The sequence below is a fragment of the Engystomops pustulosus genome, chromosome 2 (assembly GCF_040894005.1).
Source record: "Engystomops pustulosus chromosome 2, aEngPut4.maternal, whole genome shotgun sequence".
Classification (NCBI taxonomy): Eukaryota; Metazoa; Chordata; class Amphibia; order Anura; family Leptodactylidae; genus Engystomops; species Engystomops pustulosus.
The window spans coordinates 28057193-28074695 of record NC_092412.1 but is presented as its reverse complement, the minus strand read 5'-3'; the positions used below and the strand labels follow the sequence as shown (position 1 = coordinate 28074695).

At 41.4% G+C, this 17503-nt stretch overlaps 1 protein-coding gene across 8 annotated transcripts in view; it reads right to left on the bottom strand.

Moving 5' to 3' along the window:
* Positions 1-17503, bottom strand: part of FAT3 (FAT atypical cadherin 3) — a 430787-nt gene that overhangs the window by 55932 nt on the left and 357352 nt on the right. For all 8 annotated transcript variants that reach the window (XM_072134102.1, XM_072134101.1, XM_072134104.1 and 5 more), the window contains 2 exons: positions 10463-14536; positions 1435-1631 (listed from right to left, as the gene is read on the bottom strand). In XM_072134102.1, the coding sequence (XP_071990203.1) occupies positions 1435-1631; positions 10463-14536 (4271 nt within the window). The remainder of the gene's footprint in view (positions 1-1434; positions 1632-10462; positions 14537-17503) is intronic.

The following is a 17503-nucleotide window of genomic DNA, read 5'->3' as shown; positions in this document are numbered from 1 at the left end:
ATAGTCCTGCTTGTTCACTGTCTCATTAACACTGGATTCTGGATCTACACTCCATGCGCCCCGTTGACCTGCCTGTCTACAGTCTCAAAGAGCAAATTCTCCATAAACCTGATTTTTCTTTGTTTTCACATATTTCAACAAACCCTGCTAGTTCAGTGTTTGCTTAAAGCTTGCTTCCTATAGCTCTGGTTGTTCAACGTTCATGGTCTTTGCAGCCTGTCTTGTGTCTGCGGTCCTGCTTCTTCTGTGTTCCCACTAACGTTGCATGTTTCAGTAGAGCAGGCCTCCTTTAGGCTCTATAGAGAATGCTTTATGTATCTCTGCTTGTTCAGTGTCTCAGAGTATACTCCCTCTAGCTCTGCTTCGTCACTGTATTTGTAGAAAATTCTACCTTTAGTCCTGCTTGTTCACTGCCTATATTTATCATTCTCTATGTAGCTGTGCTCATTCCATTCCCTTTAGTTCTGCTTTATTACTATCTTTATAGATTAAATAAGTAGGAACACAGGACACATAGGGGGTCATTTACTAAGGGCCCGATTCGCGTTTTCCCGACGTGTTACCCGAATATTTCCGATTTGCGCCGATTGTACCCGAATTGCCCCGGGATTTTGGCGCACGCGATCGGATTGTGGCGCATTGGCGCCGGCATGCGCGCGGCGGAAATCGGGGGGCGTGGCCGAACGAAAACCCGACGTATTCGGAAAAACCGCCGCATTTAAAAACCGAAAATGTGTCTCTTGGGACGCGCTTACCTTCACCTGGTCCAGCTCCGTGTATTCTGGCGCGATCAGATGCATTTCAGCGCAGCAGCGCCACCTGGTGGACGGCGGAGGAACTGCCATCATAAATCCCGGCCGGACCCAAATCCAGCGCAGAGAACATGCCGCTGGATCGCGAATGGGCCGGGTAAGTAAATCTGCCCCATAGTCTTTTTATACATTTATGCAGGAGTACTAATTCACTATGCGCGCAAAGCATGCTCCCAGTAGATCTGCTTGTTCAGTGTCTCTGAAGGAATTACTCCCTTTAGCTCTTCTTGGTCATTGCCTTTTCAGAGCATACTACCTAGCGTCTATGTCACTCTGCTTGTTCAGTGTCTCTGTAGATCTGCTTGACACTTGTCTCAACAGAGCATGCACCACTTTGTCCTACTTGTTCAGTCTTTTCACATACCATAGTCCCCATAGGAGGGCTTGCCCACTATTTTAGTGGAGCACTCTCTCTTTAGCTCTGCTTGTTCAGTGTCTCCACTGATCTTGCACTACTGTGTTTCATTTTCATAGGATGCACTGCCTATTTGAAGTGCTACATTTACAGAATTATACATAGAAACCATGAGGTTATTTACTCCATTGATTCACCTTACATTCAGCCTCTCCTTATCGGGTTTCAGACCAAAAAAAATTCACAAAAACAACATTTCTACTATACCTGGTCACACACGGGACTGTTATCATTGACATCGGTGACGTAAACTTCTACAACAGTTTGCGACACAAAAAGACCATCGGTAGCGGTGATGTTAAGGAAGTAGGTGTCCTGCTCTTCCCGATCCAGCGTCCTTTTCACGTAAACTTTCCATTCACTCTCTATCAGTCCTAAGGCAAACTTCCCCTTGGGGTTACCACCTGAAAACATAGTAGAATCAAATATATCATCAACCTTTGTATTGCTTTTTTATTAAAATTGGTAAAAATTGGTAAAATTGGCATTCGCGTCTTATCCACTCCCCAACTGAGGATCTGGAAGGAGAATTTTAGCACACCCATCCCATGTGGACGTATCCCTGTGCCGAACAGCTTCAGTAGTATGGGGCATGGATGATTTCTGCTCAGCAAGAGCACATTTTAGGACGCAAGGGTCGTTGGATGCTTGACGCCGATCCAAAGCTCTTGTATCACTTGCACGAGCAGTTGCGCCGAACACTTTGGATGAGAACACGCTGTACTGGAACTAGAACTAATTTGCAGGACAATCCTACAGCCGAGTGAGATCCTTAATTATTTCACTTAGTGAAAAAGTAGAGTTGACACGAACACAGGGGAATGGACCTAATACGAGGTCATAGGTGGAAGGAGATCACAGATAAGCCTTTTAATTAGGTGGAATCCATCAGGATGAAGGCAGGAGAGGAGAACGGGAGATGAAGCAGAACATCCCTTTATTAGCCTGGAACACTGACATTGAAGACGGCAATAACACTTTTCCACATCATTAAGCCACATGGAGACAGATCCTCCTTGGTTAAGCTGATCTGATGTCGAAGAGAAACAAAAGGTAGATTCTGTCTAATATGGAGTTTTGGTTCTTGAAGGAACTTGAGTTACTTGAAGGAAATCTACCATCAAAATCAAGCGTGAAAAACCAGGGAAACTTAGGGCTCTTTCACCCCGGCGTTTGAAAAAACGCTGTCATAATTTTTCATGGATCTGGATCACGGAAGTCAATAGAAGTCTATAGTTCCGCAAACACGAAAAAAACTGACGACAGGTGATTTCTGACCAATGTTAAACCTTTGTATTTTTGTGGACCAAAAAACGGAAGCAAAATCATGACACCACGCAACACACACGCTCACTTATAGTGGGGGACATACAGCCCAAAAAACTAGACCAAAAAATGCATACGGCCGTGTGCATGAGGCCTTACTCTTAGGTCAGGCACGGAGACTGTGGCAATCTGATTATATTCGTTAACCATGGTCTCTCTCATTCTAAAATCTATCTTTGCAATTATACTAATGAGCCTGGAGGGCTCTGGGGGTGTAACTAGAACCCCTTAATGCTGTGGCTTCACAGACTGTTACGCAGTCTCACCCTTCCCCCTGCTCCCTCAGCACTTCCCCCTATGAATGGGGGATAAACTGCTAGCTATACGCAAATAGCTATACGCACAGCGGCCACTACTGGACGAATGTAGTACTGCATGTCAACCATTCAAATAAAGGGCCACCCATGTTGTAAAGGGTTGACCTGGGTATCCTTGAGTGGGAAGGGTCTAATACATAGATGCTAATCATTAATGAATTTAAAGGGATTGTCCAAACTTCCAATGTTATTACTGCCCCATAAAATAGGGGGTGACATGATGTTTGGAGCTGTTCCAACCACTGAGACTCCTATGATGGCTATGATGAATGATGGCTACCTAACGATCTATCTAAGGGAACCACTTGTCGATCATACAACCAGCCACTCCCCCTCATATCATTGGGACAATTGGAAACGGTAAAGGACAGGCTTTACTGATCCGTTGAGGACCTAGTAGACAATATATGGAGCACGCCCATTGATTCTCCGTTGCTTGGTATTTATGGGACCCTAATTGTCACGATTGATGGGAGTCCAAGTGATTAGACTGCCCCCAGTCAGCATCCTGTGGATGAATAAGGACACTAAAGCTGGGATTATCCCTTTTACTAGATGAGACTAATAAGGGACTTTCTAATGATGAAGCACAGCCGAGGACATAATATCACCCAATGACCGACTCAGTTTTACTATGTAATCCTAATATACAATAAATAAACATAAAATATTACATCACCTTTAAGAGAACATAGCTGTTTCTTATTAAGAATACTTAGTAAATTGTAAGATTGTTAGGGCTGACACTTGGAGGTCGCGGCTCTGTGTTCGTCTCGGTGACACAGTCCTTGTATCTAGTGCTGTACATTGCAACACAATCGATGATCATTAATCATAGGTGTTACCCGATAACGGCGGCAATGTATTCTCCACACCCATCACAAGATGCACCGTGCCTGGCAGAGATAATGGCCGGGTATATAAATAAAAAATGTGCAGGATATAAATAATGATGGAGCCTCCCCGAGTTAAAATAACCATCCATTTGTCAAAGTGTGAAGGAATGAGACATGTCGAATAGAAGGAGTCTGGTGGCATTCAGAGACTTTCCGATGAGTGCACATTGAAAGACTATCACAGCAGCACAGAGGGGGTAAGCCTACGAAGTCTGTGTTACATAAGGAAACTCTAATGAAGCATTACCAGGGGCATAGCTATGGGGGACTACCACATGGGCAGTGTCGGAGGGTGCACCAATAAGTAATTTTATCCCATTAAAAACTATTTCTCCCCAATAGAAAATTGTGATTTCCAGGAAAAGCTCACCCCTTAAGCCAACCCAAAAGCCTGATAGATATCAAAAAAGCCCAGGGGCAAGGCCAATTTAACACCAGGTACATCTTGCCGACCAGAATCCCTGTATACTGGACCATGACCAGCAGTGTCCTTCTAATGTTTGCCAGGTCAAGAAAAATCTCTGGTGCTCTCCTCATAGCGCCTCCAAGCCCTGCTTCAATCCATATTCTCCTCACAACTCCAAGTATCTTTGTGTAGTATAGATTACATAGGATAATGTGCCAATAGTCAATCCCTTGTGACCCCTGTTTGATATGAAGCACCTACCTCCACAGTCCCAGAGTCTAGTCTGGTGAAGTTGTGAAAATGACATATAATGATCACAACTGACCCATTTCAGACCTTGACCTTTAGCCTGGGTCTCTGATTACACAAAAAACATCCCTACCTCATCCTTGGCTTGTATCTAGACTATGCTCCTGTCACTTTGGTCCTATATATCAATCAATGTCTCTCACCCTACTTGGTTACAGCCACTACAAAAATCAAGGCTACACCCTAGTGGCCTACCTGTACAAGGTTAAAGGTGAAAACTTGGGAGGCCAATATAATTATACAATAGCATTAGGAGTCTAATGTCAAATTGGTTTGGTTTGGGCTCATATCTGCAGAGAATTACATCGATGATAAACTAGTCCAATTTCTTGGCTTTGGAAACTAATGTGAATGGATTCCTGTAGAAATGGATCCTAGTGGCAAGTAATCTCCAAATTATCTCCAAACAAGGTTATCGTCTGATAAATCTGTTGACTCCTGTGGTATTAGGAGCCCAAATCCTTTGCAAACCAGAGGGCCAATCTGACCTTTGAAGGAGTAATTTCATTGGTCTACAGCCTTGTCCCAATTGTTAGAGGTCTAAGTAAAAGCTATTGAAGTCTAAGTTATCAAAAATAAATGGTAGATTCACTCTACTTGCTGAAACCCAGACAGCACCGATCAATGGCCGATACTTGATATCCAAAGCCCAGTTTTTGTAAGCATTGAGAATGTTTTGCACGTTCAGCTCCTGTTTTGCACAGTTCCCCAGTGCTCTGTGGTTTATCTATGTCTCTGGTGACTTCCCTGGAGAACACATACTGCCTAGGTCATTATATAATGTAATGTGCTTGTTATTGAGCAGATTACTTTGTCTTTCGCAGCTCTTCACAGTGATTGAAGACGCCGATGCACGACACGGCACCGGGGCTGTCAGCAACTTTTACCGTTGACAGTAAATTTTCCACACTTTCTCCAGTGTATACATACTAAGTGCCTCTCTAAAGAAGAATGATTAACAATACTTCATTAATTTCCAGTGCAATTCTCAAGCCAGCCGCAACGTATTGTCAAATAAAGGGCAGCAAGGAAAAAAATATCCAATTAAACTCTGCCGATAGCTTAAAGCAAGGCTAGGAGCACCTTAACGGCAGATTTCATTAAATATCCTACAGATTTGCTTCCTGAGTCATATGTTAACAATCTGATTTTGGGTGTTAAGTCATCCAGGTAGGAAAGAGACACAGTATCATCTTCCTTGGCAATCAGCATTAAAACAAACCATGTGGATCTCATTATACCTACGATTATTATTGGTTTTAGTAAAGCTTCCTTATAATGTAAAAATGATGGAATGGATCATTACAATGTGACATGAGTATCACCGTGGAGCTAAGTGCTGTGCATTTCCGGAACTTACTCGAATAATTGTATTGATTTTTGCTTTATGTTAAAAGCAGTTTATCGAGAGCGTCGAGAGGCCCCACAGCGGTTAACAAAACTTTTTGGATAATATATAGAGATGTGAGCTCGGGGAGTTTGGGGGAACATCTGTGGGTTTTAAGACTATAAAACTTCAATGTTCGTGTTTGATTTGTTTTACTGTGTAGGTGTTTAAAACTCGATTCATTGAACTCCTAGTTTAATAGTAAGGTCTACGCTACACAGGAAAGTATCTGATATAGAAAGTATAAGGCTATGTTCACTGGTTTTGAAACTGGTCTATGAGTCCTGGAGTCTTGAACGCAGAAGGTGTTGGGGTGCTTACCCAAAGTACCACAAGAGCGCCAAAGTGTGTAGGTGCCCAGACTCATAAGAACAAAGTTGGTAACATGATTTAGAAGAGATTGGCTATGTTGTTGGGGGAAAGAGTGGACATGTTGATTTTCAGAGGATAGATGTCTACAGTGATGGCTGGTAATGGATTTCTCTCTTCTTTCCTTTAGCTAAGCAAAACGTTGATGGATATGGAGCCACCCAGAGGATTAGAGGAGAACTTGGAGAATATCAGTGACTGAAGTGCATCTCAAGTACTAGCCAAGCTATGACTTCCTTTGTGCCATTGGTTCAGAACTTCAGAAGGCAGTCCAATAACCAAATTTGTTCTCTAAACTACTGGTCAAGAAACATCTAAAGAATAGACTTCCAGGAATTCACACTAGATACCACTCCATAGAAATTCTTATTTCTACAAAATAGGTTCCAACTGGGGACAGATGCAGGCAAAGGATAGAATGGTTGGGTTGAGCTGGAAATCCAGAGAGCACAACCCTAGAGAACAGAAACAATTTTTGGTTAAGAGATAAAGTTGAGGGTCAAGCATGAGAGAGCAAGGGACAGTTCACAAATATTAACTAGATACTAGAAACTAAGGAGCACTGAAACTAAGGGAAAAGGAACAAACTACTAAACATAAAGACATATCAAGTAGAGCGATGAAAAGTGTTGTCGACAATATGGCCACTGAGTTGGCAGCGGATTGCTGGACCATGCATAGGTCGAAATACCTGGATTATTGATCTAGCATGATAGCAATTGTGAATACCTCCAACTTCAAAGATCTTAGACTGTATACCTAAGCAATCACACACTTGGTCCAAGATACCTTACCTAATGGTGGTAGTCTCTACTGTTTTGAGTCAAGGACTATGTGCTATTACTAAAGGAACCCTAAATTATTTCCTACATCTAAAGATTATAGAGGTATCAGTCCAAAAATTGGAAGCAGAAAGAAAGGGAAGTATAGGCACAGAGAATCTTTTCAATATTAAATGGGTTCCTTGGGGAATGCCAAATGAAATACAGTTTAATAATTATCATTCAGATGTATTCCTATAGATCCTAGGCCCTGGTCAAAGTGTCCTCTTGTGGAAGGTCATCAATGTACAGAAGAAGAAGAGGATTTATTGATGGAGGAGTGAATGAATCCAGGTGTTCTCAAGTGAAACATCTCTTATCTAATCAGATGCAGCCACTGAGTAGCATTGACCTATGTCAATGACTCCCATCTGCTCCTCGGAGAGCTGCTTTCCTACTACAGTCACTCCAATTAGCATGCACTCCATCACCTAGCCCGGCTATGGAAATTAGTTTCCCTAATTAATTGATTTGTTACACGTTAATTGAATCAATTCCAAAAAATCTTTAAGTAAGAGTTGATCTGAGTCGGGAAGATGCTGATTACAGACACTCCTGTTTTATCTTGGCTTTTATTCCTGGTATTTAAAGCTCAATTTTCACAATGTAGTAATGGGATTAAGGCTAAGGTAATGTAATACCAATTAATACCGTGCACCTACTTCTGAAAGGAAGACGAAAACACATAAACGGATGTGAAAAAACTGGCTCCTAGGAATTTAGATCCCAAATATCCCAGTGGACACACTGGTTACCCTTTTATGCTACTATTGCATCCGGTTTGACATTACTCCTCTCTAGGATTTGATATTCTGTTCGCTAATGTGACAACATAAGTGTAAAAACAAAAACATGCGAATAGAGAATAATAGTTATTATAAATTAAGTTAATTAACAGAAAGAATCAGAAGCTTCAAGACAATTATGTCGAGGGAAGGACAAACTTTATGAGGCATAGATTTATTATAATCCATCATCATTCATCATCAACGCTGGGGCAGAATATAAAGTAGTAATGTACAAGGAGAAGGAAAAAAATCACAGCAAGTTATTATTTGCTCTCGAGAGCCTCCGAGTCCGGAAATTTTTAAGAGGTGCAGTCACCTAGTTTCTATTCGGTACTAATTTGCAATTCCCATTTCACTGCAGCCCCTGCTTGATCAGTGTCTGAAGAGAATATGTTGTGTTTAATGTAATAATATAAAGGTTATCTGGAAAATTTTGAAAAATTCAAATATTAAAGTTCAGATGGGCTTTGTTTATGGCAGAGAAGTCAATTGTTTTACGTTTATATGGACTATAGAGAATAGAAAGTACTGAAGGATCCTGGAAATGTAATTTGAGATTTTGATACCCCCTGGACCACTGCAGGGGATGGTACTAGCCGACACCTGGGACCGGAATCTAAGTGGCACCTGGTCGCAAATTGGGATGGACTTGCTCTGGCGGGGTACCACCACTTCGTTCCACAGGTTTGACTAGCTTGCGGTGGCAGCCAAGGTTACGATACAGAATCAGTTTTCAGGCTCGGGGTGAGGTACAGGCACCTAGTCAGGGCTGGCGGCAGAGATGCAAGGTCACAGGTCAAGTCCGAGGTCACAACAGGAATTCTAGGCAGAATGGAACAGGGAACAATCCCAGGGAACAGGAAGCTTTCTCTATGGATAGTGAGCAAAGATCCAGCAGCGAATGATGGGAACAGCTGGCCTTTAAGGAAAACCTGGAAGTGGCCAGCGCCAATCAGCGGTGCGCTCTTCCTTTAAATCACTGAGTGTCGGCGCACGTGTGGGGATGGGAGCAGGATTGTGGAAAAGTGAGGCGCACATGCGCCCGCAATCTGTGACATGGATCGCGGGGGCACCCGTGACAATTAGCAGAACAGTGGCCACTGTCAGATTGGGGTTACTTAAATAACATTACAGTGGAGGTCCACCATTTATTAAACACTAGATAAAATAGATTTTAGTAGCCTCCAAATCGGTTAATTGGACCATTATTGGAAGACGTTATTGTGCAAGAGCCTGGCCAGCCAAAGGAACCTCCATTACTCAAGTTTACCACTCTGCATCTGTCAGTGATGTTCGGAAACCTGGTGCTCGACAGCTATAGTAACATGACTTGTCCACAACACAGTGGAACACTTCCCTGCTTCCACCTCCGGGTCATAGAGGCCTCAGGTCTACACACAGATGTTCAACTGATCCTCATCCTGCTCCAAACGTCATATAACGCATACAATGACGAATTTGGATTAGTATTTTGGTCCCCCCTGGCAAGTTCTTTTGGTATTTCACCAATACTGGAGCTTTTAATTAAAGCCTGTAATTTTTACCCGTCATTTCATATGGTCTTTGGAAGCGAAAGTTAGCAATTTGGAAATGTAAAATTTCCAAGCCCAAAACCAATATTTCAGCTCAAGTTAACATCCTGGTTGCCAAGTTCTACAGATGCTTGTAATACTTGCCGAAATCTCAGCAACAGAATATTGAGGGATTAATAAAGGAAGCCAGAGTTCCATTATAACATGCACATTTCTAGAGTCATACAGATAATGTATATTTTTAGTTCGAGATTATGTACTTCTAAGTTTATATAATTAGTGTGGAAAATTAGGAATATCTCTTCTCCTCTCCATCCAACATTCCAGATAAATGTGTAACTTTAAGTTTGTTAAATCATGATATTTCTCAGGAATATGAGTGACCTTCTCTGATCACAGGCAAAACTATGATGATCGTTTAGTATCAGCTGTAGGGCCCAATGGATATGGAGAACCTTTCACGACCAAGCAAGAACCAGCAACCCCTGATCCTTGTAGACTTGAAGAACTATTGGAAATCTAGGAGAAGAGGAAATGAAACCGGACATTGGGGGTCATTTACTAAGGGCCCGAATCGCGTTTTCCCGTGGGGTCACCCGTATATTACCGTTTAGCCCCGATTTTCCCTGAATTGCCCCAGGTTTTTGGCGAATGCGATCGGACTGTGGCGCATTGGCGCTGGCATGCACGCGACGGAAATCGGGGGGCGTGGCCATCAGAAAACCCGACGGATTCGGAAAAACCACTGTATTTTAAAAAAGCGCTTGACACGCGCTTACCTGCACCCACGATAGGACGGTGAACTTCTGTGAACTCCAGCGGACTTCAGCGCAGCTGCAGCACCTGGTGGACATCAGGCGTACTACCTTAGTGAATCCCGGCCGGACCGGAATCAGCGTCGGAGAACCCGACGCTGGATCGCGACGGGACCAGGTAAGTAAATGAGCCCCATTGAGTATAGACCATAAGTCTTTTAGTTCTTAAATTGAAGGTTATCATGATGGAACAGTTCTCTATTTTCGTAAGTCCTTCGGCTATTAATATGCCCTTACTGGTGATTATCAATATAAAATGAGTGACTTACCTGTAATATGGTAGCTCACTTGACGGTTTATATCGGACGTGTCTTCATCCCAAGTACTGAGTATTGCAACCACTTCTCCTGGGGCATCACTTTCCTTCACAAATCCTTTATAGGTGGATTGTTCGAAGATTGGGCCATTGTCATTGATATCTGTGACGGTCACGGAGACAATGGCAGAAGTAGAGAGAGACAATGTTTCTCCAAGGTCTGCTGCTACAACAGTAAATGTATAGGTGGGATTCCTCTCATGGTCAAGTTCTTTAAGCGTACTTATCCAACCTGTGTTTGAATCAATAGTGAATGTTTCTAAGATTCTGTGTTCTTCCCTTTCTGAAATAAGACTGTACGTAACTTGTCCATTTGCGCCCCAGTCAGCATCAACAGCTTTGACTTGGATAACACTGGTTCCTATTGGCATACCCTCCATAATAACAGCATCATAGTGTGTGGAGTCAAACAATGGCTTGTTGTCATTCAGATCTAGGATCTTAATCTCTACGTCAACAGTTATTAAGACGTCAACCTTATCTAGAGGTACAGAGGCAGCCACTTTAAAATGAAACACTGATATGGATTCCTGGTCAACTTTTTTATCCAATTTTAACATGCCAGTGTCCTTATCAATGATGAAAATGTTGTCCTTGTTATTTTCGGGATATTCACCATTGACTATGCTGAATAAAGCTTCTTGAAGAGGTTGTATTTGGAATGAGTCTATTACAGTACCAATTAACGTGTCTTCTGGGACAGAGAATGTATACTGAGGTTGGGCAAAAGTAGGCAGGACAGTTTCTGAGGGCACAACATGTATGTATACAGGGATTAGAGAATGCTTCATAGGAATGCCCCCATCAACTGCTTTTACAAAAAATGAAAGAACTGTATTTTTCAGCTGGTTAAAGTTACCTTTTGTAACCATCCAACCATTGTCAGGGTCAATTTCTAAAAGATCTGCTACCGAAACAGAAGCCTCACTGTATAGTGAGTAGGTTATCCGGGAGTTGGCGCCATCGTCTTCATCAAAGGCTTGGACCTGAGTGACAAGGTGACCTTTATCGACATCAGCTTTGACACTTGCCCTATATTCTATGGCTTTAAATTGTGGGGCATTGTCATTTTCATCCACCACCAATACTTGGACAGTACAAAAAGCTGCTCGGCCACCACCATCCAATGCTCTAAGAAAAATATGAATGTCCCTCTCAAGTGGATTCTCTCGATCAAGCTTCTCTGTTGTAACAATCTGCCCCAATGTGTCAATATAGAATCGATTTTTGGCCAAGTCATTAATGATTGTATAGGTAACTTGTCCATATAAGCCTGAATCTGCATCCGTTGCCTTAACATAAATGACCTTAGTGCCAACTGGAGCATTTTCTCTCACTTCCGTCACGTAGACACTTTGGGCAAAAACAGGGCTAAAAAGATTTGCACCGAGAATCTTCACATGGACCTGGGCAGTACTTGTGAACAGGCCATCTGAAACGGAGATATTTAAGCTGTGCATTGGCTCTAATCGTTGCTTTCGATGGTTAGAAAGGGTTATGACACCACTCTTACTATCCATGAAAAAGTTCATGCGATCATTCCCAGACAAAATGCTGTATTCCAATTTACCTACATCAGTACTGTCTGCATCAGAAGCTTGGACACAGGTCACAAAATGTCCTCTAGGAGCCAATTCACTTACATAGGACTCATAAATCAACTGATTGAACACTGGAGGATTGTCATTTAAATCTGTGATGTAGATGGTAACCAGGACCTCGCTACTCAGGGATGGAAATCCATTATCTGTTGCCCTAATTTTTAGGACACTTTGTTGAGAAACCTCATGGTCCAAGAGACGAGCCGTGAGGATTAAACCACTGGTACTGTCTATATGGAAAGAATCTGTGTTGTTAAAAATGTCCTGAATAATTTGATACCTTATGTTTTTGTTATTGTCGGAGTCAGCATCTGTGGCAACTACTTGTAGGACTGGAGTTCCAATAAGAGAACTTTCAGATAACGTGGCATTGTATGAAGGAAATTGGAAAATGGGTGGATTATCATTGATGTCATTGATGCTAATGTCTACAATTACTTCGGCTCGGGCACTGGTGAGTGAGTCACTTGCACGTACAGCCAATTTAAAAGAAGGATTTGTTTCAAAATCCAATGGGCTCACCACACTCAGAACACCGGTATCAAAGTCAATGTTGAATTGGTTATATGGATCTCCATCGACAATGGTGTAAATGATCCCTTGGCCTTCTGGGCTGGTAGCATTAATACTCAAAATTGGTGTGTGCATCTCAACGTCTTCATTTACCGAAGCTGTATAAAAGGCTTTGTCAAACACTGGCATGGCTTTGTTGACAATGGTGACCGGGAGTTCAACCGAAGCTGATAACATAGGATCCCCACGGTCTTTGGCAATGATAATTAACATATACTCTATGTTTGAGAGATCCGAGTCAAAGGTCTTCTTCAAAATAACACTCCCATTCTGTTTGTCGATTTCAAAATGTCCGTAATCGTTTTCCAAGAAAAAAGATAACTCCCCATTTTTACCCTTATCTTTATCTATGGCAGTGACTTTATAGATCAAAGTCCCAGGCTCAGCGTCAACCTGAACAGCAGCATAGTATGGAAGACCTACGAAGAATGGAGCATTGTCATTGATATCTTCGATGTTCACCTTTACGACCACTCGAGCTACACGGAGGTTGTCTAGCTCTCTACTCGCTTCTACAACTAACTCATAGATCTCTTCTTCTTCTCTGTCAAATGAAATCCCAGTAGTTTGAATAACTCCAGAAGTAGACTTAATTTTGAACTTGTTTCCTGGGTTTAATATAGTATACTTTAATGGCTCATTCAACCGGTGGCCCACCGCATTGACAACAGCTATTTTTGTGATGTTGGTGGTGTTTTCTGGTATAGAAGCAGAATAGAAATCTTGGGTGAAGTAGAGTCCACTGTCCAGAGCTTCTTTTACCAGTATAGTGACAATGGCGGTACTGTAGAATTTGCCATCTGATACTTTGACCATGAGCATGTAATGATCTTTAGATAAGCTGCTGTTTTTTACTGTAATGACTCCACTGCTAGAATCAATTATGAAATGTTTGAGGTTTCCTTCCGATAGGGAATAACTTAACTCTGGTGGTATCGCTAAATCTGGATCTCGAGCACTAACTTGCAGAACTTCTACACCAACGTAGGTTGGTAGAAGTAAAGTTGTCTCAAAAACAGCTTCGGTAAATACTGGAGGATTATCGTTGACATCACTTACTTCAATAGAGACTTCAACTGGACTTTCAGCAGTAAGTTGAGGACTTCCACTATCCCTCACATGCACATGAAAATGAAAGTATGCTATGGTTTCATGGTCTAAGTAAGCTATGGTTCTGATGGCACCAGTGCTGGAATCCACAGTAAAATATTTTTTGGCCATGGACTCTACAATTTGGTAAACAAGCAAAGCATTTTGGTTGCTATCTGCATCAGTTGCCCTTATAACCAGTGGATTTTTATCAGAGCTCCTAACGATGCTATTTATGGGGGCTGCTTCACTGATCGTACCTACATACTGAGAACTTAGAAAGACTGGTGGATTGTCATTTTGGTCAAGAATCTGGATATTGATGGTGGTGTTAGAAGCCATTCCTGCCATATTTGTTGCCTGGACAATGAGCTGGTAGGAAGATATACGTTCATAGTCAAGTGGTTTCTGAGTTGTGATGACCCCAGAGTATGGATTGATGGAGAAGGTTCCTTCTGTATTGCCAACTTTGATGTCGAAAACCAAAGTGGATTGACTTATTGCAGCCACCAAAACAACCGGTGTGCCGACCTCTACGTTCTCATGAACTTCAGCCTGATATTCCGTCTGGGTGAATTTGGGATTGGAATTATCTGACATGGATAATGAGATTCTCACAATAGCCGCAGCAGAGAGAGGTGGACTTCCTCGATCAGTGACTTTGACGGATAACACAAACTGACCCATTGTGGATAAGTCTGGCTCCTTTGACACAGTGATAATGCCCAGAACTGGCTCTATTTTAAACACGTTCCCAGTATTGCCTAAAAAAAAAAAAAAGAAAAATTTTTTTAGACAAATAACAGGAATAAGAACAGTAAAAACACACGTCAATTTGTACCTGCTGGAGATGGCCTTACAACACAAGGTTACTCTATGGAGAGATGAATTGCAGGCTACTGTATGTCACTGGTATTAGATGATGTGCCTAGTGAAGTGTGAAGGATCAGGTCACTACTGACAATTTATTCTGAGACAGGCCGAGTGCTTTATGATTTGCAATTACTGAGAGCCGACATGTGTGTGTGGTTTGCCAGAGCCATACTAGAGGACATACAACACTACAAGGAGCCTCAGTTTTTTCTCTTAATCATTAAAAATATATTATATATTATTATATTTAATGATTTTATTTTCGATTTATAGGATATATTATATTTTTATATTATATTATTTTACACACAGCACACATTGAACCTATCAGTATATTGTGGAACTTACTCAGAGAGAAGACACAAACTATGGGCACCTTTATCAGTGCTGCCGCCAAGTGGATTTGTCAAGGGATGTCAGGTATGATGAATGTGCCATCACACGCAAAACTTTTTCTTGATCCCCCCCAAGAGTTGTCTCTTAAAATAGGGAATAAATATTGGGCCATGGGGGCTTAGCTCTAATATAAAGTTCCATCACATGGCAAAACAAGACTCACAGTCTGATATTTGTGTTATGGTTCAAAATGGCCGAGCAATCAGTGATCTACGTGAGGAGGGCAATCTGTGATAGAATATGAGGTGAATCCTGTACTGTATAGCTATTTGGTTATGGGACTATTCTTGTTAAAGGTCCATATTTACCAAAAATTACAAGAATCAAACCACTTATGCATAAGTTCCAGCTCATTTATGGCCATGATCCTGGGATAGTAAAATCAGGACTGTTAGCACATATGTGTAGCCAAGACCATTAGGCATCATGCTTGGAGTGAACTGATTACAAAAGGCAAGTGATTGGCCTAGTATATGATTTTATCCCAAATCCGCATAATAGGGATAAAATGGTGATCAGTTGTGGAAATGTTGGACTGGCCAACCAGAGAATCGGCGGATCCTCTGGTGGGCGCAAGTTTTAAAATGATAATGGGGTCCAGAGGTCAAGGAAAAGACAAGCCATTTGAGAGGTTCTTAGGTTTTCTTATCTAAGGGATAATGAATGGTGAGTCCCTACTAAAATGGGCCCAAGGAGCCCCGGTCTGAAACTGCCTACAGATCGTGAGAAGTGGTGTCCCATACCTCCCTCTACTTCAATCATTGTTCCTATAGACAAAGTTCATTCTCATCCCGCCCCTGTTCTCATGATTGAAAAAATTTATATAAAATCCCCAAAAATTCTTCACTTGGAATTTATCATATTTACAATAATATGTTTTCATTGGTCGTGTAACATAAGAGCATAGATAGATATCAAGATCACAAGCCTGGAATATAATGTCGCTACGATGTGTCTATTACCCGTCATCCAGAAGCGGAGCCCCTCTGACCGCAGACACCTCTCTGTGTACACTTCTCCGTGTTTCCCTGCGACATTTAGAAAATGTCACTGATTTCACAACATTTTTGCGAGGTGTGAAACGAGAAGTGTGAAGTGTAGACGTCCACAGATACAAAGATCTGAGAGAATTACACTTGTAAAAGTTCACTATATAGGATATAATATGTATTTAGCAAGAAATAAAGAAAGAAAGCTAGATAGATGGATAGAAGATAGATAGATAGATATGAGATAGATAGATAGATAGATAGATAGATAGATAGATATGAGATAGATAGATAGATAGATAGATAGATATGAGATAGATAGGAGATAGATAGATAGATAGATAGATAGATAGATAGATATGAGATAGATGGATAGATAGATATGAGATAGATGGATAGAAGATAGATAGATAGATAGATAGATAGATAGATAGATAGATAGATAGATAGATAGATAGATAGATAGATAGATATGAGATAGATATGAAATAGATATGAGATAGATAAATAGATAGATAGATAGATAGATAGATAGATATGAGATAGATAGATAGAGAGATAGATAAATACATAGATAGATAGATAGATAGATAGATAGATAGATAGATAGATATGAGATAGATATGAAATAGATATGAGATAGATAGATAGATAGATAGTTGGCACTGACAATGGGTCGTATGTATGTGGGGTGTACATCTTATATATGGGACCAAAATATCGCAGATGCTGGGGCCCTTACTCGCACTATGTGGGTGCTCGTTCTCACTTTTTAGTGACCTCGTAAGCACCATATACATTTGTGCCTGTGTTCTGACATCAGCGGGCAATCATGCCAAGCTGTTTGCCAGTTCTGCCCACACGCTGTGATCAGGTCTCTTAATTTACACACACCCTCACACACTGGTCTATAAGACATTCTACATAAGCATTACTATTTTACATTAGACCCGATATTGCCAGATTGCCAGATACCTATGTATATACACACATCGCGGTTCCCACATCCAATATGGCCACCGTTCACTCCATAGCCGATTTTGCGCATGCGCACATGACATGGACTTCCGGTCATGCGCAATGGAGTTACACAAACGCGAACAAGCACCTTGTCGCCATCACTAAGTCAGTGAGCCGCCGGACATCTATATCTAATCCTGCACCATTATTCATACACAAGGTATCATGTGATAAGATTTAATAACTTTTATGAATTTAACTAGCACTAGCACTTTAACTTCTCTGATTATGATTGTATTTGCACATTTGTATATGATGTCATCATTGTAAACCCTCCCACTTGGGGGTATATAAGTTTGTCCATTTGTATCCACACATTGCTTGAAAAAGGTGATAAACACCGAAACGTCGCCGGTTTGTGAATAAACCCTTCCATTTTTTCACTTTATTTGGGAGTGCTGCCTCAATTTTTGATATTTTGTAGATAGATAGATAGATAGATAGATAGATAGA